The sequence below is a fragment of the Lactuca saligna genome, chromosome 3, assembly GCF_052625555.1.
Source record: "Lactuca saligna cultivar CGN05327 chromosome 3, ASM5262555v1, whole genome shotgun sequence".
NCBI lineage: Eukaryota > Viridiplantae > Streptophyta > Magnoliopsida > Asterales > Asteraceae > Lactuca > Lactuca saligna.
Genome location: NC_136419.1, coordinates 61,373,830 through 61,397,697, shown reverse-complemented (window position 1 = coordinate 61,397,697; position 23,868 = coordinate 61,373,830). Strand labels below are relative to the sequence as shown.

The following is a 23,868-nucleotide window of genomic DNA, read 5'->3' as shown; positions in this document are numbered from 1 at the left end:
AATATAAAACAAGATATATTTCAAATGAATACAATCTAAAAGGCTATATGTAAAAACAATATATACACCTAAAAACCACAACTTTTACCCATCATTTCTTATTTCTACATGAAAGTCAATGAACACACATAAACACACTAAAGTAAACATAGACACATACAATGATGCCATATCTTTGTCTAAAAGAAAGAACTTCATTTTTGGTAAAACCATAGTAATCACCAAGAGCAAACCTTTTTTCTTTTAGTTTTCTTTCCTTTATCTGTGCTTTCTTTAACAGAGAACCATGTTTTTTTTAAGATCCCATGATGTAAAGGAGGGAGTGATAGAGGTGGTAGGTCCCTGTAGATTTCGTCATTGGAGGTAAGGCTGGCAAATATGTACCATAGAGAACCAACCAACATGTTACAAACCGAACCAATTAAATTGGTAGCCAATATGTTTGGTTGGTAATATCATGTCAATTAAGTAGTCTTGGTACGGTAACGGTATGCAATTTTAAATACCACGGTTGTACCATACCAACTAATATATATATATATATATATATATATATATATATATATATATATATATATATATAAATACAAAGAAATATGAGTTCTCATATCTTCATGTTTTAATTAGAATAACAACTAACAAGTCTTAGAATTACTAAACTAACACATTGACCGACAAATTTCTTGATACTTATTGTTTGATGGGTACGAGATCGGTGATACATACACTAAAATTTAAAAAGGAATATTAACTTCTCATTCCTTTTACTTGTACTGTTATCATTTGTTTCCTCTAGCAACTTGCTAGGGGTGAACCTCTTTTAATCCTTTTAGTGGTTTCCAAAAAAAAAATACTACCAGAAGCAAGTGAAGTAACGACCAAATGTTCACAAATTCAACTTATATTCATATACAGTACATATTAGTTAAAAACTTTGGTATATACCAAATACCAATATATACCAACCAAAATTGTTGGTAGCCAAATTAATTGGTACTAAGTACACATGGTATGGTACTGGTAGAAAAAATCTTATACCAATTATAGTTGGTACGGTACACGGTTTGTAGAAAAAAAACTCGGTACCGAAACAATTCTAACCCTAATTGGAGGAGAAGGTTGTTGGTGATTTTAGTGTCACCATGTCAGTTTAAGTAATTAGAACTAACATGTGAGCTAAAGGGCTTCATGATTTGTACTCTAATACATGTACGGGGTTGTGCGGGGTACACGTAGGTATAAGATCGAGTCAGAAGCCGGTTCGATGACTAGTCGGGGGTTCGGGGTTTCCAAAGGGGCAGTGCCCTTTTGGAGGGGTCTAGGGGTAGCGTCCCTAGCAAGGTCCAAGGGGAAGATCCCCTGGTTGGGGGCCCGATGATCCAGATTAATATTACGAAACTCGTTAGTTTTTGGTAACCCTAATCCGGATTAATATTACGAAACTTGTTAGTTTTTGGTAACCCTAATCCGGATTAATATTACTTGCTTCCAAAGCATCTAATGACGCCCCAACCCTAATGAAACCCTAATCGTGTTTAGTATATAAACAAGTCTTCCTTTCTAGAAGGGGGCGTTCTTTAGCTCTCGTTTTTCATCACACATTCACGAAACCCCTTAGCATATTAGCTTACGTTTTCTGTGCCTAGAAACGTAAGTGTCCACTTGGATTATCCTAGGCTGAATTTCTTGTAACCCAAGCATAGGGTAGAAATATCAGTTCGGAAAGTGATATCACGATTCAAGCTGGTATCCAGATCTCCACCGCAAACCCTATTTTTCCCAACATTCGAACTGATATTCACTGTTTCTGGAGATGGGTGACTCAATCTGCGATATGACCACTAAGTTTGCCAAGTTGGAGAAGTTTAAAGGCGTCGATTTCAGGCGCCGGAAGAAAAAGATGCACTTCATGCTGACCACTCTGAAAGTAGCATACGTGTTGACTACTCCAAGACCAGCAGATCCTGAGGAAGGTGTCGTTGAGACAGATGAAGAGACAAGAAATAGACAGAAGTGGGATAGTGATGACTACATCTATAAAGGTTACATTATGAACGGTATGTCTGATGCTTTATTTGATATCCATAGTGAAGCCTTGTGTGCCAAGGAGTTGTGGGATACCCTTGAATTGAAATACATTACTGAGGATGCGTTTAGCAAGAAGTTTCTGGTTAGTGATTTTAATAATTATATGATGGAAGATTCAAGGTCTGTCACTGAACAGTGTAATGAACTCCTTGGCATATACGGACAGTTTAAATTGCATAAAATGAATATGGATGAATCCATAGTTGTGTCCACTATCATTGACAAAGTGCCTCCGTCCTGGAAAGACTTCAAACATAACTTGAAACATAAGAAGGAGGAACTATCATTGGTTCAACTTGCTAGTCACATTCGTATTGAAGAATCTCTTCATACGAAGGAAAGTGAAAAATTTGAAAAACCCAAAGGAAAAGTTGAACCTGGACAACCCTCGGTTCATATGGTTGAAAACAAACCAAGGAACCAGAACCACAAAGGACATGGCAAACGCAACCAGGAACATGTCCCAGGCAACTCCAACAAAAAGAGAAAGGATCTAGTTTGTTGGAGGTGCAATCAAGTTGGGCATTGTAAGCGTGATTGTCGTGTGAATTTGGGTAACAATGGTACTGGAAATAGTGGAGCCAATGGGAAAGTGAACGGGTCTTCGGCCCAAGTTAAAGGAGGTCAGTTTTTGACTAACTTTGATGATTCTAATCGGAATTATGTTTACTATGTTTCATTTATCCCTGAATCATTCTATTTGCAGGATGATGATGTTGCTTAGTGGATCGACTACGGAGCAACGAACCATGTATGCAAGGATAAACGGATGTTTGAAACATTAACTCCGCTTGAAGATGGTTCGGTGCTGAAAATGGGAGATGATTCTTTTATTCCTATTTGTGGTTTAGGTGTCGTGTGTCTTGAATTTACTTCTGGAAAGACAATTAGGTTATTTGATGTTTTGTTTGTTCCCACGATTTGCAAGAATCTTGTTAGCTTTAGTTGTTTGAATTCTGATGGTTTTAAACAAGTTATTAAGTCGGATAAGTTTGTTTTGTCTAAGGGTGGAATGTTTGTTGGCTTTGGATATTTAAATAATAGAATGTTTCGTTTGAATATTGTTGACAAATTATTACCTGTTTAGAATTCTGCATTTGTATCTTCTGCTTCTAATGTTGATAAATCTATGCTTTGGCATGTAAGATTAGGTCATGTCAACTTTAGAAGGATGCATGAGATGTCAAAAGATGGATTAATTCTAGCCTTTGATATGACATCTGATAAATGTAAAACATGCATGCTTACAAAAGTGACAAAACAGCCCTTTCCTAGTGTCACTAGAAATTCAGCTATTTTGGAACTTGTACACAGTGACCTGTATGATTTTCATTCCACTCATTCTTTAGGGAATAAAAAGTATGTAGTCACTTTTATTGACGGCTGCACTCGGTTTTGCTATGTGTATTTGTTGCACTCTAAGGATGAAGCCTTATATAAATTCAAAATATACAAAACCTAGGTGGAATTGTAATTAGGCATTCCAGTTAAATGTCTTAGAACTTATATGGGAGGTGAATATATGGATCCCATATACTTCCAATCAGTGGGTATCATTCATGAGACCACGACACCTTACACGCCTCAACAGAATGGCATTGCTGATCGCCAAAATCGAGTTTTAAAGGAATTGGTAAACTTAATGCTATCTTACTCGGGATTAAGTGAAGGATTCTGGGGAGAGGCCATGTTAACGACCTGCTATTTGTTAAATAGGGTTCCAAATAAAAGGAACAAAACAGTCCCATATGAACTTTGGTTCAAGAAAAAGCCGAATTTAAGTTATTTTCGGGTTTGGGGATGTCGGGCAGTAGTAAAACTTACCGAGCCCAAAAAGAAAATTTTGGGAGAACTTGGAATTGATTGCATATTCATTGGATATGATGAACATTCCAAGACATCTAAGTTTTATGTAATAGAACCTAATGATTCGGTTTCAATTAACACTGTTATCGAATCGTGGGATGCAATTTTTGATGAGATGAGGTTTTCATCGATTCAAAGGCCTAAGGATCTGAATTTTGATGATAATAAAGAGCAAAATTCAGAAAGTCAAGATGGTGGTATCGTGCAAGAACCACAAGATATTCGTAGAAGCAAAAGAGGTCAAATTGCGAAAAATTTCGGATCCGACTTCCAACTGTACTTGGTGGAAGGTTCAAGGGATGAAATTAATCTTGAATACTCTTATTGATATAGTATTGAAGATGATCCTAAGACTTATCAAGAGGCCATGGAGTCTCGTGATAGTGCCTTTTGGAAGGAAGCAATTGATGATGAAATGTCATCAATTCTTGAGAACAATACATGGGTGTTGTCTGATTTGCCTTCGGGTTCTAAACCTCTTGGTTGCAAATGGATTTTCAAAAATAAAATGAATGTTAATTATTCAAATTCAAAGCCCGGTTAGTCATTCAAGGGTTTAGACAAAAAGTCGGTATTGACTATTTTGATATGTATGCTTCAATTGCACATATTTCTACTATTAGATTGTTGGTTGCCTTGGCAAGTATCCACAATCTGGTTATTCACCAAATAGATGTGAAAACAGCTTTTTTAAATGGTGATCTTGACAAGGAAGTTTACATGAAACAACTAGAAGGTTTCATTATGCCCAGTAAAGAGCATATGGTTTGTAAACTTGTCAAATCTTTGTATGGGCTGAAACAAGCGCCTAAACAATGGCATCAAAAATTTGATGATGTGATTTTGTCTTTTGGTTTTAAAACAAACCAATGTGACAAATGTGTTTATAGTAGATTTGATGATGCTACTAGAGCTGGAGTGTTCATATGCTTATATGTAGATGACATGTTGATTTTTGGTACCGACCAAAATTAAGTGGATGAAACAAAGAAATTGTTGTCATCCAAGTTTTCCATGAAAGATTTAGGAGAGGCTGATGTAATTCTTGGAATAAGAATTAAGATGATGAACAAAGGATTGGTAATGACTCAAAGTCATTATATTGAGAAAATTCTCAAGCAGTTTAATTTTACCGAGTGTTCTCCTGTGAGTACTCCTATGGACCCAAGTGTGAAATTAATGCCAGATAATGGTATTCCCATTTCATAATTGGAATACTCTAAGGCTATTGGTAGCTTATTGTATGCCATGACAAGTACCAGACCTGATATTGCATTTTTTGTGGGTAAGTTGAGCTGGTACAATAGCAATCCTAGTGCTCAACATTGGCAAGCAGTGAATAGAGTGTTTAAGTATCTCAAGGGAACCATGAATTATGGTTTGTGTTACTTGGGGAGTCCTTCGGTTTTAGAAGGTCATTCAGATGCAAGTTGGATTACCAACATGGAGGACCATTCCTCAACTTCTGGTTGGGTATTCTTGCTTGGGGGAGGTGCCATTTCTTGGGCTTCCAAGAAGCAATCTTGCATTACAAACTCGACAATGAAATATGAGTTTGTTACGTTAGCAGCTGCTGGTAAAGAAGCATAGTGGCTAAGGAATTTGGTTTATGAGATTTCTTTGTGGTCTAAACCGATAACACCTATTTCTATCCTTTGTGATAGTGTTGCCTCTTTGGCTAAAGCATATAGCCAGGTTTATAATGGCAAGTCTAAACATCTAGGTGTTAGACATAGTATGATTAGAGAACTAATCATGAATGGTGTGATTTCGGTTGAGTTTGTGAAATCGCAACAAAATTTGACAGATCACTTGACTAAAGGTCTGACAAGAGACTTAGTGCACAAGTCTGTAATCGGGATGGGATTAAAGTCCATTTAATTCTATAATGATGAGACACCTAATTCCCTCTTAATATAATGTTAGGAGTTGAATTCAATGTGGAAAGCTCATTCTTATAGATTGGAACACATGAAGTATTCATCCCAAGTATGTGTTCGGTTCTGCAAGTTAGCCAGGTTGAAGTTTAACTTCTTAATAATTCCTTTGATAAATGTATATGCAAATACATGGAAAGGAGTTACCTACGTGCTTGTGAAGTGTAGCCGCATTTCAAGAGGTTGTGGACTTGACCTTGATACGATCATGAGAGGATTGGGACACACGACTTTATAATAGTGTCAAGTTGTATTATGCTAGAAATTCAAGAAACTAGTATGTATTTTACTTTTTGGTATTCAAATGGGTTGATGGGTTCAATTCTTAGAACACCCTGATTCTCGAGTATTTGCACGTGTATGATACTAAGTGGAAATTCAATCGTTTCGATATTTTCATTATGTACTAGTTTGGTTTGTTGTTGATAAGGTTATGTTGGTTCAAGGGTTACACCAAAATAGGGGAGGATTGTTGGTGATTTTTGTGTAACCATGTCATTTTAAGTAACTGGAACTAACATGTGAGCTAAGAGGCTTCATGATTTGTACTCTAATACATGTACGGGGTTGTGCAGAGTGCACACATGTATAAGATCGATTCAGAATCCGGTTTGACGACTAGTCGGGGGTCCGAGGTTTCGAAATGGGCAGCCAAGGGGCAGAGCCTCTGGCTGGGGTCCCGCTGATCCGGATTAATATTACGAAACTCATTAGTTTTTGGTAACCCTAATCCGGATTAATATTACGAAACTCGTTAGTTTTTGGTAACCATAATCCGGATTAATATTACTTGCTTCCAAAGCAACTAATGACGGCCAAACCCTAATGAAACCCTAATCGTGTTTAGTATATAAACAACTCTTCCTTTCCAGAAGGGGGCGTTCTTTAGCTCTCATTTTTCATCACATATTCACAGAACCCTTTAACATATTAGCTTACGTTTTCTGTGCCTAGAAACATAAGTGTCTGCTTGGATTATCCTAAACTGAATTTCTTGTAACACACACATAGGGTAGAAATATCAGTTCGGAAAGTGATATCACGATCCAAACTGGTATCCAGATCTCCACCGCAAACCCTGAAATTCCCAACAAAGGTTGGTCTCGAACCATCTACCTACGTTACCGAGGAGAAATAATAAACCAATTTATTATTATTATTATTATTATTATTATTATTATTATTATTATTTTGCAATGAGTTTACAATTAATATTTTATAATGGACGACTTATTTGATTTGGATTTCGTGTTGAAACTTTCATAAGATCAATTAATTATTATTTAAATTTCTATTACTAAAAAATGAATTGTTAATTTTTTTTTTCACAAACTTCTGAGGAAAGTGTAAATCCCGATTTTAACGATTTTAATTGAGAGAGATGAGTTATTAATAATATGAGTTGAGAAAAATGAAAATGTAAAGAATAAAAAGAACTTTTAATGCCGCCCGTTCGAAAAAAAAAAAAAGAAAAAAAAAGAACCGAGATGACGTCTAGATTTGAAGGATTGACATGGCCAAGGAAAAACACTCTTTACGTATAAAATAAGGGGTTTTGAATTTTGCCTCGTAGCTATAAAAATAAAGTTAAATGCATAGTAATATAATTTTTTTTATAGTTTTTCGAAGTTTCATATATTATTGGTGACAATTGACAAATCACCGACTCTTTGAGAATCAATAGCCAATACATATGGAAGTTGAAATTCTCCAAATATTCTGATTCTTTTTAAATATTTTTAAACAAGTCGTTTTGAGATTTTTAGGTTTTGAATTTTGGAACCTAAAATTCGCAATCTTCCTCCATAATTTTAATTATTATTTTGACTTCATTTAAATTTATTATAGTCAATTATTTGTTTTCATATGGATTCTACAACTAATTATTAAGATCATTGTGCGTTTAAAACTTAATTATGTATAACAAGCATATAAGATACACTACAATTTAATTTAGAAAGTACCAATGAGGTATGAAACTAAATTAAAAAGTAATTAAAATAAGAGACAAATCTTTTCAAAAAAATTCATATCTTCCATCTTCCATACCTAATAAATAAATAATTTTAGATGTTGTATGTCGTTTTTGTATTTAATTTTCATCTTATTTTCCAGTCAACACATAACGAATTTCGATAACGCATAGCGATGAGCTAGAGTACTTGTTGGTGCAATCAACCAATATTGTCGCAATTAAATGTGCATCAAAGTTAATTACTGATTGGGTGCGGCCAAACCATATGATCTATGACTACTGTAGTGACTCTCGTAGGTTTCGGTGTCAGTAGAATGCAACACCATTGTCACCAGTAGGGATGAGATGTTTACGTAAAAGGTGGTGGATGTCGGAAATGAATAGTGGTGACTAACGGAAGTGAACGTTGGTAGTGTCGTTGATGAATGTGAGATCTGTTAAAACCTAATGAAAGTTACTCAATAGACATGTGACTTATAAGTTTAATGACATATTGCACAAAATATTATTAAATGACCAAATCACCTAATGAAAATAGTTGATTGTGTTATAATGATATTTTCACACACACGCACACACACACACACACACACACACACACATATATATATATATATATATATATATATATATATATATATTAAGGTTGTATAATATGCTCGACAATAACTTGGCGGTCGACTGAGGTTATGAGATTAATCAATATAGTATATTAAAAGTCTTTAATATCCTTAAAAATTAAGTATTTGAACATTTAAAATTTTATAATTTTGGAAATTTAAAATCTTTTGTATAATATTTGAAAATTTAAGTATATAAAATTTGAAAATTTTAGTGCAATATTTGAAAAATAATAATAATTATTATTATTATTATTATTATTATTATTTTTCATTTTTCCTGCCTAGGAGCGCTTACAACCCTGCTGAGAAGCGACAAAGACTGTCGATGACCGTCAAACCCGAGTTTGACCGATATTGACAAATTTCTGCAAAACACTCCTAACCGTAATTGGTTGCGAACTGCCAAGTGATTAATCCCTGATTAATTGGTTACCAAATCCGATTTCTGCAATATATATATATATATATATATATATATATATATATATATATATATATATATATATGACAAAAGTGCAAAATTGGTTCATGTGGTATTCAAAAACCTTTAGATAGGGTACAAAAAGTTTTGAACTTTTATGTATGGTCCAAAATCAAGAATTTCCGGTGAATTTTGTCCAAAAATCATGAATTTATTGTAAAATTTGGTCCATGAAGTACTTGAAAGGACCATTTTGCCTTTCTAATTCTTTTTTATATTTATTTTTATACTTTAATTGAAATAAAAACAATACTTACACACACTGTCACACCCCCAAACCAGAACGGCGAAAACATTCGGGGGCGGAGGACGTCGTGTATAGCATCACAACAATGCATAATAGTAATCAAAGTACAACAATAACCATTGTATTTACAAAGTTATAAGTTTTACATATGTGATCAAAATATAATGTATATGAACCCAAAAGTACAAGTTTAAAAGACATGAGTTTATAGATCTTCGTAATCTCAAAAGTTGTGGATGTACTTGTATTACTGTTTCCCTGAGAATACAAGTAGTTTTTGAAAAAGTGTCAACAATTAAGTTGGTGAATTCATAAGTATGTTTGCAACTGAAATCTGTTTTCTTGTCTATTGATAATGTGAACATGTTTTTCCCAAAAAATCCTATATTTCCTGCCATGTTATTTTGTAAACAAAATGTATGATAGTTTCTGTACTATGAATCTGTAAAATGTAGTTTGATTCTCATAAAACCATGAAAAGTATGTTTTCTCTGAATTGAAATAGTATTCTATGTTTATACTTGTAAGATACTGTATTATAGTTTTATAATTAAATAAAACTATGTGAAGTGTTACTTATCCATACAATAATCATTTTGTTCAATACCAAATTGTGAGTTATTATAACCATACTAGATGACCTATGATCGCCTGAACACGACGTTCTTCAGACGTCGTAATTGGTATGATATTTGTCACCCCAGGCATGCCTGCCTAACTGTAGCTAGCAGTTCGGGTGTAGGATTGTCAGTTCCATATAGATCTATATACAAGTGTCACGCTCTCCTTCCAGGAGACTCTGGTTATAATTCTAGGACTTGGTCGGTACTTAGAAAAGTACATGAAGGTAATCTCAAAAATGCTATATTGATGATTGCACGTAGAATAATGAAAGTTACTTTGTAATTAAATACAATGTAAGTAAGTTTCATAAACTATATATAATATAGTTTATATGTTTGTTTTCAGTAAAGTATTCTGTTTGTTTTCTAACAAATGTCCTTTGCTTGTTTTCTGTTATGTACTATGCCTGTTTTTCGATTAAGTACTTTGAAACTTGAAACAAATGAATGAGTCCTCTAAACTATACCTATTATAGTTTAACTATTTGTTTTAGTGTAAGAATATGCAGTACTATTATTCCATGAAATTCTCTGTTTGTACCTATGTAGTACCAAACAGTTTGAAAACCTTTTTATATTTATATAAATGTAATATTTATATAATTATGATTAATTAGACATTCGATTAAATAATTTCACCCCAAGCCCAAAACCAAACAAGGAACAGTAAATGGGGTCAAATTACATATTCTAAATCTTCTGAATCCAAATATTATAATTTACACATATATAAATATGTAATTTTTAATAATTATAACAATTTAAAAATACTAAAAACATTTAAAAACTTTTAAGATATTAAAACAATTTTATTGTGTTTCACTTGTATCCCCCCCCCCCCCCCCCCAAACGTTAACAATCATAAAAATGTATGGGTATGAACTCACCTTTTGTGAGTGATCCAATTAGAGATTTGATTTAGGATGTTATTTCCATGAGTTCGATCCCAAGTCCTGTAAGCATTTCATGCAATATATGTATATTTTGAGTAAATATAATCACAAATACAATAAGAAATCGGACTAATTTGCAAGTTTAACTTACAAATAAGAGTGTTAGAAGCAAAGATGGAAGTTGATTCGAGTTCATGGCTAGAAGAGGGGTTCACGGCCCAACAACACTTGATGTTCTTGAGTTTATGACCCTAGAAGCAAAGATGGAAGTTGATTCGAGTTCATAGCTAGAAGAGGGGTTCACGACCCAACAATACTTGATGTTCTTGAGTTTACGACCCTATGATATTGAAATTTTAAGATGATTCAAGGTTTGCGGTCGAGAAATCCCTAGAATCTTGATGAAATGATGAGCACTTTGATGATCCTAGCAATGTTCTAAGAAGATTCAAAGGTTTGAAGGATGATAGTTAAGAGAGAAAGCTTTTTGTGGTTAAAGATTTTGAGAGAGAAGCCTTGAGTTTGCAGTCAAAAGAGAAGAATGAGAGAAAAGTGATGACTTCGCATATATATAGGTTCGAGATTGTGGTGCGAGGGAGTTCACAGCCGAAGCATGATCACGGCCCAAAGGCGGTTTGCGGCTGAGAACGAAACCCAAAGTGATAAGGTTCCTTTTCCCGAGGTGATCCAGAGTGTGCGGCTGCGAACGGTTTGCGGCCCGAAGAGGTTTACGGTTCCGAGGTGGTTTGAGGTCTGAAGGAAAGAAAGAATGGTCTTCGTATTTCATGTTTTTACTTCTTAAATTATAATTATTTTAACTTTATTAAAATAATAAGTCATTAAGTTTAACTTTTATTTGACCGAAATTGACTTGAGTTGACTTTTACAATACTGAAAATAACAGGATGTTACACACACAAACACATACACGCATACATATACACATTCTCTTTCTTTATTTCGTTCTTTCTTTCTTTCTTTCTCTCTCTCTCTCTCTCTCTCTCTCTCTCTCTAATCGGATTTGGTCCCAGCCTCATCCGTCATCATCACCATTCATCAACACCTCCATTTTTCCTGCAACACCACAACCACCAACGATTATCACATCCTGTCCATTTCAAAGACAAATATGGGAATAATTCTTCCTATAACACTCCTTTAAATTAACCACCAAAGCTTAATCTCTTAATAATAGATCATTAAAATCATGGGAGCTTACCAGTTCTTAGGAATCACCAATTAAGACCTGCTCCATTCCCTACAAATCTTGGATTTGTTGAAAGAGCAGTGTCACACCCCCAAACCAAGGATGGTGGAAACTTACGAGGGTGGAGGACTTCATGTGTATTATCATAACAACAATTACAATAATGCTCAAAGTATAGACAACCAACATAAATATAATTGAAAAAGTTACATCAAAGTATATGTTTACATGTTTCTAAATCAATTACATTATGTTGACAAGAAGAAATGAAACGTTTGACGCCTTACCGTTCCATCCTCAAAAGCGGCTGAATACCTGTTTTATTTATTCTCTAAGAATACAAGTAGTTTTGAAAAGTGTCAACAATTAAGTTGGTGAGTTCATAAGTTTTTGAAAGTGATACTAAAATCATCTTCTTGTAAAAGTGATGTATGTTTGAGAAAAATCCAATATTTTCCTTATGTAATGCATTGTAATCTTAAAAGTCAAGACCGAAGTGTACAAGTATTTTACCATACTTAAGCGTATTAATTATAATTTTTTTCGAAACATATTCTGTAAGAATAAAATTGAAAATATCTTTACTAGTTTATGGTTGACTTTCCATCATTCTGACAGAATAAAATCGGTTATCATTAAAATTATATTAGAATTAAATTGAAATTAATTCAAAAAGTTCAGATTTTTAAACATAAGGGAATTAGTTACCCCTTAAAATCTGAAAGTTTCCTTTTTTAATATAGGTTAGTTGACCAAATACCCTTATGCTGAAATTTGTATGATTATATGTAACATGTTACCCTGTTGTAATATCATAGACCCTGAGATCATGATCATTGATTCTATTTATTCGTTGGTCCAAATTTGTGCTTCCGAGCACACAATAAATGCTAAAAACATTTTAACCTATCAGACAATCTGTGAATATATATATATATATATATATATATATATATGTATATATATATATATGTCACACCCCCGAACCAGAAGGCGGAACGTCCGCGGGCTCTTGTGACTTAAATTGAATACTATCACAATGAATATATATATATACACACACACACACATACACACACACACACACACATATATATATATATATATATATATATATATATATATATATATATATATATATGTCACACCCCCGAACCAGAAGGCGGAACGCCTGAGGGCTCTTGTGACATAAATTGAATACCATCACAATGAATATACATAAATCATCACCATGCCTTAAAAAAAATACAACAAATATTGTTTACATCCAGTACATTGTTTCGAACATTTCAAATTCATAACATAGATTATCTGATAGATATCATAAGCAGAACACCCAAATATTACTTGGTACTTATTCTTCTTTTTACCTGTTACCTGAGCATTCAAGTTAATTTGAAAAACGTCAACATATGAAATGTTGGTGAGTTCATAAGCAATGTTGTGATAAAATGATTTGATGTAGTTTGTAAAGCCCCGGAAATCCGATATTATCTGAAAAGATCATTGTTTATAAAATAAAAGTGTGAAGATCCGTAAATATATGCTTGTTGATTTTCAAAACATGTATAAATGTTGAACTTTAGTATAAATAATGCAAGTGAAGATGTTGAACTTCCTAGGAAAACCCGATGTTTTTACCAATACATAAAATACAGTGATTTCTCAATTGTTATACCATCACAACGAATGATTTTGATTACTCGGTTGGTGTTGGATTAATTTGGGTTTGTGAGTTGTTATAAACATGTATTAAAAAAATGTCTAATTTATAACTACAGATTTCGAACGATCCTTAAAGGCGTCGCCCGTTACTACTCACTTAATCCACAACCATGATTACTCTTGAATAACGTCTTGAATCTGTTTATCTTGATTGCTCGTAAGCCTAACAAACGAGGAAAAGGGGGAGTACGAAGTCCTGTTATTTCCGTGAGTTATTTTAGGCTGTCGGGGATGCGAAAGGCATGTTGGCCCAAATCGAATTTGATTTCTTAACCTCACTAGCAACACTAATGGGCTACTAGAGACCAATAGCACATTAGAGCCATTGAAGCCCTTTTACATGAAATCGGGTCATAGGAGGCCCAATATCACATAAGCATAATCCCTTTGGGCCCAAAGATCATATTAATGGGCTAGCAAGGCCCAACAAGCATGATTTGAAACTTCCAAGCCCAAAGTTTGTAAATTGGTTCATCGTAGTTATCGCATATTTATTTAGGTGGTTTGGTTTATCTCTTGATGTTTTGTATTGATTCGAGAGCGAATCACTTCGTTTGTAACGATATTTGTTGTTGAAAGTGTATTTGTTTTCCGTTTCGTTGGTAGTCGTGGATCTTGTATTTTGTATTAATGAATTAATTTGTTTAAAAGTGGAATTTGACCTTTTCACTACCCTTCTTTTATAAAAATAACACTTTTGGTCCTTTTATATAAAAGAATTTCATTTTTAGTTCCTTAAAACATTTTCTTGACACTTTTGTGTGATAAACTTGTTGAAAAGATAGTTTTAACCCAAATTTATTTTGTTGGCAGCTTCAGCCCTTCCAAAATGGTTTTCTCGATTAGAACCGCATTTTTCTCAACTTTTACAGTTTTGGCCCAAAATCTAAAAACTTTGCATTTTTTGGTCCTTTTGACAGTGAAAAGCATTTTTGACCCTTAAAATATTTTTTTATGCTAACTACCGCTTTTTTACCAAAAATTTCATTTGAGCCCCTTAAATTTATCATTTTCGCATTTTGAGGCTTATTGAGCTAAAAAGCCGAAAATTAGCCCATTAAGCTAAAAATTCACATTTTAAGTCCCTTGAAAATTATATTATTCTAGAATAATGATTATAGAAACTATTTTGACCCTTTTGACCATCAAGAAACTGTGAATTGTCGATTTGTAACTCAAGTTTTGTATTTTTGACAATTTAAGCCCTAAAATGGGTTTTATGTTAGAATATGTTCATCATAACCTTATAAGTTATCATTCTTGACTTGTTTGATTTAAAATAGCTTAGATTATGTTTGTTTCCTTTCTCATGTCATAGATCTCTGGTTTACACCCCTTTTGTTAACATATTCATCACAAAAACTCATGAAATCTCACACATACATGCATAAAATCACGTATAGCATACATATACACATAGATCTACACATTTTCTTGTATTCTCCCCCATAAAACTCATGAAAACCAAAAAGAAAGGGGTATGAAGCTCACCTTCAGTTGTAGTTTCGGTTTTGAAGAAGACTAGAAGAAGAAATTTTGATCCTAGCAAGTCTTATTGCTAAATCTAGAACTTAGATGCTTCTAAGGTGCAAGATCACAAGATTGAATGGATTTAAAAGAGATTTTTGGATGAAATGAAGTAGCTAGATCATGGATCCAAACATAAACTTACCTTGGATGATGATTTTTGTGGAAGAATCTCTTTGAAAGTCTCTTAGATCTCGAAAATTTGGAGAAGAGTGGAGAGAGTTTTCTTGAGAGAATTTTGAGTGAAGTGTGTGCATGTGTGTGTTTGGGTTCGGCCAAAATGAAGATAAAGAGGAGAGAAGAGAGAGTGAGTGATGAGATAGGTGAATGGAAGCATGAGACTTTGCATGGAAAACCTCAATGTAAAAATGAGGTAGGACCCACACAAGTCAACTCTTCCTCTAGGTGGGCTTGGGCCGAGAATGGAGAGGGAAGAAAAGAAAATTTGGGCCTTGAATGCTTAATTCCATTGTACGGTTAAGTTAGGTGATTTTGGCCCAATAAAAATCAAAGAATGATTTTTATGACCTATTTGGGTTAATATAAATTTGTTTTGGTCCAATAAGACCCATTAAAGTTAATCTAGTTTATTTTGGGTTCATAAGGCCCAAAAATGTTAAGTTTCATGTATATGGGTCCAATTAGGGCCCATTTCAGAGTTCTAGGTTCAAGATAGTTAAATTGGAAGCTCATAGGTCCATTAGGTCCAATAAGGAAGTCCTACTTCAAAGTGAACTCAAATTTGAATTTCAAAGGTTTCCAATTCTTTGGTGACCATTTGTAGGGCTAGAATGAAGTATTTGATGAAGTTTTGTTGTTATAAAATAAGCATTATACATGCTTTCACATTGTTGGTTCACATTTTTTATCATTGTTCCATGTTTACAAGGCATCAAATTTCCTAGTTGTGACATCATCCCCCCGTTAGAGGGAATTTCGTCCCGAAATTCTTTTGAAAGCTAGATTTGAGAATGCGAGAATAGGTGAGGGTACTTCTGCTTCATCTGGTCTTCGCGTTCCCATGTGAATTCTGGCCCACGTTTCGCGTTCCACCGTACCTTCACAATCAGAATGCGACGTTGCTTGGTACGCTTCACCTCCCTGTCCATGATTTCAACTGGTTCCTCCACGAACAAGAGATTCTCGTTGATTTCAATTTCATCAAGGGGAATGACGAGAATTTCATCGGATAAGCACTTCTTTAGGTTGGAAACATGGAACACGGGGTGTACGCTGCTGAGCTCAGCGGGTAGCTGTAGTCTGTACGCTACTGGACCAATTCGGGTAAGAATCTCGAAAGGTCCAATGTATCGTGGATTCAATTGTCCCCGCTTTCCAAAACGAATAACTCCTTTCCAGGGAGAAACTTTTAACAACACTCGATCCCCGACCTGAAACTCCAAGGGCTTTCACCGTTTATCAGCGTAGCTCTTCTGTCGGTCGCGTGATGCTTGTAGTCGAGCTCTGATTTGAACTATCTTTTCCGTGGTTTCACGTATGATCTCCGGTCCCATTAAAGTCTTGTCTGATGTCAGTTCTCTCGCTAGCTAGGTTTCGCCTACCTCAGCCCAACACAACGGTGATCTACACTTACGTCCATACAATGCCTCGAAAAGAGCAACTTTGATGCTCGAATGGTAACTTTTGTTGTATGAGAATTCAGCTAAGGGTAAGTGGGAATCCCAGGACTTCCCAAAGTCTATCACACATGCGCGAAGCATGTCTTCAAGCATCTGAATGGTTCGTTCGCTTTAACCATCTGTTTGTGGGTGATAAGCAGTGCTCATGTCGAGATAGGTTCCGAGTGCTTTCTGAAGTGATTGCTAAAAACATGAAGTGAATCTACTATCTCTATCTGAGATGATAGACATTGGCACTCCGTGAAATCTCACGATTTCTCGAATGTATATTCTTGTCAATATATCCATCTTGTAGGATTCTTTTATTGGTAGGAAATGAGCGGATTTTGTCAGTCTGTCAACTATTACCCATATAGTGTCCAATCCATCTGATGACTTCGGTAACTTGGTCACGAAATCCATGGTAATCCTTTCCCATTTCCACTTGGGAATTACTGGTTTTTGTAATAACCCCGATGGCTTCTGGTATTCTACCTTTACTTTGGCACAAGTAAGGCATTTGCTAACATAGGCCTTCATGTTAGGCAACCAATAATGTTGTTTAATATCCAAGTACATTTTGTCCGAACCCGGATGGATGGAGTATCGCGTCTTGTGAGCTTCATTCATGACTACCTCCCTAAATCCTCCAAGTTTAGGGACCCAAATACGGTTCATGAAATAATATACTCCGCCCTCTTTCACCTCGAGATTCTTCTCCATTCCGTGTAACGCTTCGCTTGTTTTGTTTTCCACCTTCATGGCATCTGACTGTGCTGCCCTGATCTGAGTGGTTAGGTGAGATTAGATGGTTATTATGAGATTTTTCACACGACGATTAGAGTACTCTTTCCGAATCAAGGCATCAGCTACTACGTTAGCCTTTCGTGGGTGGTACTTGATTTCACACTCATAATCGTTTAATCGTTCAAACCATCTTCATTGCCTCATATTCAGCTCTTTTTGATTGAAGATGTGCTGGAGACTCTTGTGGTCTGTAAAGATGGTGCACTTTGTACCATAAAGGTAGTGCCTCCAAATTTTCAGGGTGAAGACCACTGCTCCCAATTCTAGATCGTGGGTTGTATTGTTCACTTCGTGTGTATTTAGTTGTCGGGATGCATAAGCTATCACCTTTCCACGCTGCATGAGAACGCAACTAAAATCCTGATTTGACGTGTCACAGTAGACTATGAAAACTTCCTTCCGCTTTGGTAGTGATAGTACCGGGGCACTGTAGAGTGCTTGCTTCAGAGTTCGGAATGCAGCTTCTTGCTTGTCCGTCCATTCGAATGGTACGCCCTTTTTGTGTAAGTGAGGTAAGTGGTGTTGGATTAGTGTCTAAGTCCATAACTATTTTGGTATGTACTTGACCCGATGGTGCATGGTCCTTTTGGGTTGCCTTCACCAAAGCAACTTGATTGGAGAAATGAATAAAGAGAGAGAGGATAATATGATTTATTAATATGTTATAAGAATAATATATTAAAGGATAAATCATATTTGTTTAATTAATATTGGTCAATAATTAATTAAGAATTAGTTTTGTGATCAAATGTAATTAATTAAACTAGAGGGGCTGAATTGTAATTATGTGATAGTTACAAAATAAGGTAAGGATTACCTTATATATATGGTGAACGAATTTGAGGTGTAAATCCCTTAGAATTCGAGTATGATAAGGATTCAAGGATTATCTTATTGGTTGCTTAATGGATAATCAACTAGATAAGGATAATGACTGAAACCCTATCTCTACACCTATATAAACACCCCTAGGGCCATGAATTCGTGTATCCCTTCCCAAGAGGTCCTAGATACGAATTCTAACCTCTCACTTCTCTCCTTATACCTTCTCCACTTGCTTATGGTGTTTGTGAGCCATTAGAGGAGTGACACTTGTGACTCTAAGCCTTCCAAAGTCAATACAAGGAGATTTGGGATTGTTATTGCTACATAACAATCAAGGTAACACTATAAACTTATTCTCATATTAATATGATTATATGTATGCTAGAATTAGGGTTTATAGTCTTGGATTCAAAGCATGTACAATAGAGAAACCTAGATCCAAGCATTAGGGTTTGTATGAGCACATAGGATGTCTTATGACCAAAACCCGTCAGTGGTATCAGAGCCTAGATTGGTTTCAATTGTATTGATGCATATTTGATCGAAATAAGCACTGAAAATCGATTTTTTGAGTTTCTGAATGTTTGACTCGCCGAGTCACTTGGTGAACTCGCCGAGTCAGCTGTACTCGACGAGTCCAGGTCCAGACTCGACGAGTCAAAGGGTCTGACAGCTCAGATTCGCGATTTTCTTCCTGTTTTGGTTTTGGATAATTACCATAAACTTGTTTTTGTGATAAAATCCGAATTTTTTCATTATTATGTGATTATCCTTACCAAAATAGAAGATAATTGTCAAAATTTAGATAATCACTTGTTTTATTAGATAAATTTGATTATTTGTAATTTAGATTTGAATTATCTTGTGAAATAGTTTCAATTTATCCCTTTAGGTTTTATAGTTTAAATTTGAACCCCAAAAGTTTTGTTGTTTTGAAATTTAAATAGTTAAAACCCTAATGTTTTGAAATGTTTCAAAACTTGCCCTCAAGTTTTGGAATTTAAAAGTTGATTAAAAGTTTAATTAGAAATGTTAAATTCTAAAACTCTAGTAATGTTTTGAAAAGTTCAAATCACACCCTTATGGTTTTATTAATTAATTAAGGAGTATAATTAAAGGAGGTTTAATAAATCCATAAAAGTTTAGGTTAACCATTTAATTGAATTAAAAGTGTAATTGTTAAAGTTAACCATATAGTATTGTAAAAGTATAAAGTACACCCTATACTATATATAACATTAAAAGTCTAACATTATATATATGTATAAGTAAAAGTCAGTCTTACCGTTAGTAGGCCTCATTCACGAAGCTGGTCTATAAGGGGTGTTTAAGGAAATTGCCTATAAAATGGCGATTGAATGGGTATCCACTCTTACCCACCGCACTCTTGACTAGTGGAGGGTCGTTAGCCGAACGGGTAGGATAGGACGAAACCTTCCATTATAAGTATAATGAAATACAAAGTAACTAAATGTTTTTCAAATTCCCAATCTTAGTTACTTAGGCAAAAGTGAATTGATGCAATTCCATGAAATTACACTTTGTGCCCTTGCGAAGACGTTAGTGGAGCGTGTGTGGTTTACCGGCACACTAAATGGTTCTAAGCAAAGGTAGCAAAGGGTGACTCAATGTTTGTCATAGTTCGGTGGAGCGTGTGTGGTTTACCGGCACATCGAATAGGTGATTGTAACATGTGAGGGCACCATGTAGTTTGCATGGTTATTCACACCCGCTTTGTGATCCTCGGCATCCCAGTCACAAACAAGAGGGGCATATTGAGATTTAAACATGCCATTGAAATGTTCAATGAATCTCAAAGGATCTAGGAGTTTTCATAGATTTAAAACTTAAATTCCTTTTTCGTTTCTCATGGTGAAAACTAGTGAATCGTCATTCACTTACCTTCAAATGTTCTGCGATTTGGGTTACGTCATCCCTCTCCCGAGTTGTAGGATATTGTGTTGGGTCCTAGCCTTGGAATTTCATTTGGGTGATTTACCAAGGACTCAATCAATCAACTAACTTGAATTCGTTTTTCTCCCGATGTCAAAGTTCGACAACTATGGTCTTCTCAAATCCCGTGGAACAAGCATTTCACATGAAGATGATATTCCACGATTCGATCGAGGAACAAGAAATCATGCTTCACTTCCTCCTCCTCCTCCAATTATTCTCCCTAACCCACAAGATTGTAAAATTGAAAAGTTCAATATCACTCAAGCCCTTTTGGCAAGTAAACATAAAGAAGGAAAGTCGGTGTGTGCACACGTCCTAGGGATGAAGTCGCACATTGATAGACTAAGAATGATAGGATCCATTGTCGGTGAAGAGATGGCTGTTGATTGGGTTCTTCAATCACTTCCTAACTCATATAGTGAGTTCATAAGAGAGTACTATATGATGAACCGCGACGTGACCCTTATAGATCTCACCTATATGCTTATTGCTGCTGAATCAGAAATGGTTTGGCGCAATAGAAAAGCAAAGTTGATTGGTGAATCTGCCTTCGACACCTCTGTGGATATAGACAATGGCAATGAAAGACATGCAATGATCGAAAAGTTTGATCATAAGAGAAAGGCGATGTCTGAAGTAGTTCCATGTGTTGTTCCAAAAGGAGTCAATTTGCTTTTATTGCCAAGAGAAGGGGCATTGGAGACGAAGCTGCCCTATTTACCTAAGAGATCTAAGAGATGGGAGAGTCGAAACGTATGGCTCTAATTTAGGTAAAATCCATTAACTAACTCTTTTAAGCTTCATTCTAGGTTCTGAATACATAATGTGATAAGATTACAATTGATGTTTAGAAGGATCAAAGAAAAGAAAAGAAGCTTAAGGGAAGAAGTGAGCAGAATCTAACCATGAAGGAATGGATTTCGATTGCGTTTCTCGAAGATTAGATTCTTGAGCTACTACTTAGAGTTAGAATTAGATTGCTAAGAAAGATGTATTCGCATAAGTTTTTCAAAGAGTTGCATTGTGAAGGACAAATTTTTCCGCAATAAAATAAATTTTGATTTTAAATTTTATTTATTTATCCTTACAATGGCATATATGAAGAATTGATGTTAAAATTATTAGCAATAATGGATTTGTTTCTTATTATGTTATGGAAAGTCAAGAATTTACCAAATAGGGAGAGTTTCTCATCGCCCAAGTTTCAATTGGACAGAAATTTGGAATCACGCAACTTGGTTGCATGATGAATGAGAAATTCCATATTTGGAAATTAGACAAATTCATTGACAATGTGTCAAGTGAAGGACTAGGAGATCGAGTACACAAAGTTGTGTGTTGATCAAGTTCACCATAAGAATAACAAAGATATTCGTCATGATTTACTAAAAGGCTTAGTAAATATGATTATACTTACAAGATTAAGTGTAATTCTAAATTGATTAAAGGGTTTAGATCAATAGTAGAACGAATAAGAAGAATCATGTAGGCAGAAAGATAAGAGTTTCTCCATTCTAAGAAGAAGGGAGAGTGGCTTTTATGCTTTATGATAGGTCTTAATGATTAAGAACCATATCTCAATTGATCCTCTAAGTGAGTCTTGGTACAATTGTATGTCCAAGAAGAGGAATCAAAGATTGATGAAATGGTCAAATCAAGAAGACAATCATACTTCGTTCCAAAACAAGTCTTAAAGTCAAGATTGTGACATTGAGTGAATAGTATTAAAAAGGTTTATAACATTCATCAAATGTGGAAAGTTGTGATGTCTTGGATAAGACAAAGACCAACTATGACCAATTTATGAAGTGTTTTGATACAAGCTACACTAACTCTTGAAAATTTGTTTGTCAAGAAATGTTTATTGACAAAAGAATCTTATATGTCAAGGAGTCAGTGGGAGTCTTAATGGTCTCGAAAAGTTTCAAGAACAAATCAAATAAACCTTATCGATCATCACTAGCACACGAGTTGAGGTTTACAACCTATCGTAAAGACATTATTTTGTTTCTGTGCCAATCCAATCGAGTTAATTATGCATGTGAGTCCTATGAGTTCTCATTTGAATGCGTAAAAGGCAAGGACCTTGATCAATGAAAGGTACATTGATAGGAAAAAGGTAAGATGCTTAACTACTTGGAAGACGTGGTGGGCAGCTGTGCTACCATAAGGCAAGAAATCAAGATAAAGAAAGTTCGATCCATATGAGTTTGAATTTGTCGTAAACTTTGGTTTTAACAAATTCGCATGGATAGGAACACATACACCGTTTAAATCTAAGTGTCATAAGATTTCCTCCTTCATGAAAATGATTGTGAGAAAATGCTTTCACTAAGAAAGATTTTAAAAGATAGTGATTGTAAAATGGCATTCTCAAATTCGATCATGGTTACGGCATCCCTTTCCATAATTTGAATTGTGAGGTTTGGCAATTAGTCTTAATTGTTAAGACACACATATGAACTATCTAAGGCAAAAGTGTATAAGTTCAAGAAGCCTTGATAAAAGATTATCAAAGCACTAAGGATTAGAAACATGAACTTAAGAAATTCAATAAGTATTGTTTTTCTGGAAGTTAAGATGTTTATGAATACATGTCGAAGCTAGTGGGAGCATAAGTGTTATGATAATCATCATGATAGTGGGAGCATAAATGTTATGATTGTATGATTATTAAGGCACGTATTGCATAGTTGGCAATATTAATTATAGAAAACAAGAGTCATACTTTGCAAAGTTGTAAGAGTTGAAAGGTTGTTTTTGCTATAATTAAGGGAGAGAATATTATGCTTCATTTCAAATCTAAAGGATTAGATTGCGAAATGTTGATAAATTTAGTCAAAGGTACATAGTGTGTTCTTAAAATTTCGATTGTGATTACGGCATTCCTCTTCGCAATTCGAATTTTGAGAACATAGCAAATAAAACATTATACGTCGTGTCCCATACGCTTCGGGTATAGGATCAATTGCGAATGCTTTAATGTTTGACCATTCTAAAATTTTCCAAATGTATAGTGCATTTAGAGGGAAAAGGGACTAGAATTGGTTTTGACTAAAATAATTAAACAACTATCAAAGGACAATCCAAAGTTCGACGAGGATTGGTCGCTTGCGAGTAGTTGGAAGTATAGTATTGGAAATTATGGAAGTGTTTCCATATTGGATGGACGATATCGACATCATTACGAATAGATAAGATTCTATTAAGAATGAGTTGTCATATAGAAAATATGGAAGTATGTCCATGTTGGGAAGTAAAATCTATGTCTAGATTAGAAACTTTATGCGAAAGGATGTTCAAAGGAATGTACTTTGAGTGAGAGACATCATATCTAAGGAATTGTCTTGTAGCAATCTCCGATAGAGGAATTTGTAATATCATTGGCAATAGTCTTTGAGACTTTGGTGCAGTGACATTACAAAAGGATCGTTGCATAAAGTGTTAGAATCTAGTGTATTCTATAAGT

General features: G+C 34.8%; 1 protein-coding gene and 1 pseudogene across 1 annotated transcript; both read left to right on the top strand.

The window, feature by feature from the left end:
* Positions 1-1,813: 1,813 nt before the first annotated feature.
* LOC145035604 (uncharacterized) lies at positions 1,814-2,812 on the top strand. Its single transcript, XM_078984125.1, has one exon. It carries the CDS (start codon positions 1,814-1,816, stop codon positions 2,810-2,812), a length of 999 nt encoding a protein of 332 aa, XP_078840251.1.
* Positions 2,813-5,202: 2,390 nt separating this feature from the next.
* On the top strand, positions 5,203-5,544 carry LOC145035602 (secreted RxLR effector protein 161 pseudogene; annotated as a pseudogene).
* The last annotated feature ends 18,324 nt before the right edge of the window (positions 5,545-23,868 follow it).

Excerpts from the sequence above, each read along its gene's own strand:
- LOC145035604 (XM_078984125.1), top strand. The coding sequence starts at position 1,814 with ATGGGTGACTCAATCTGCGATATGACCACTAAGTTTGCCAAGTTGGAG.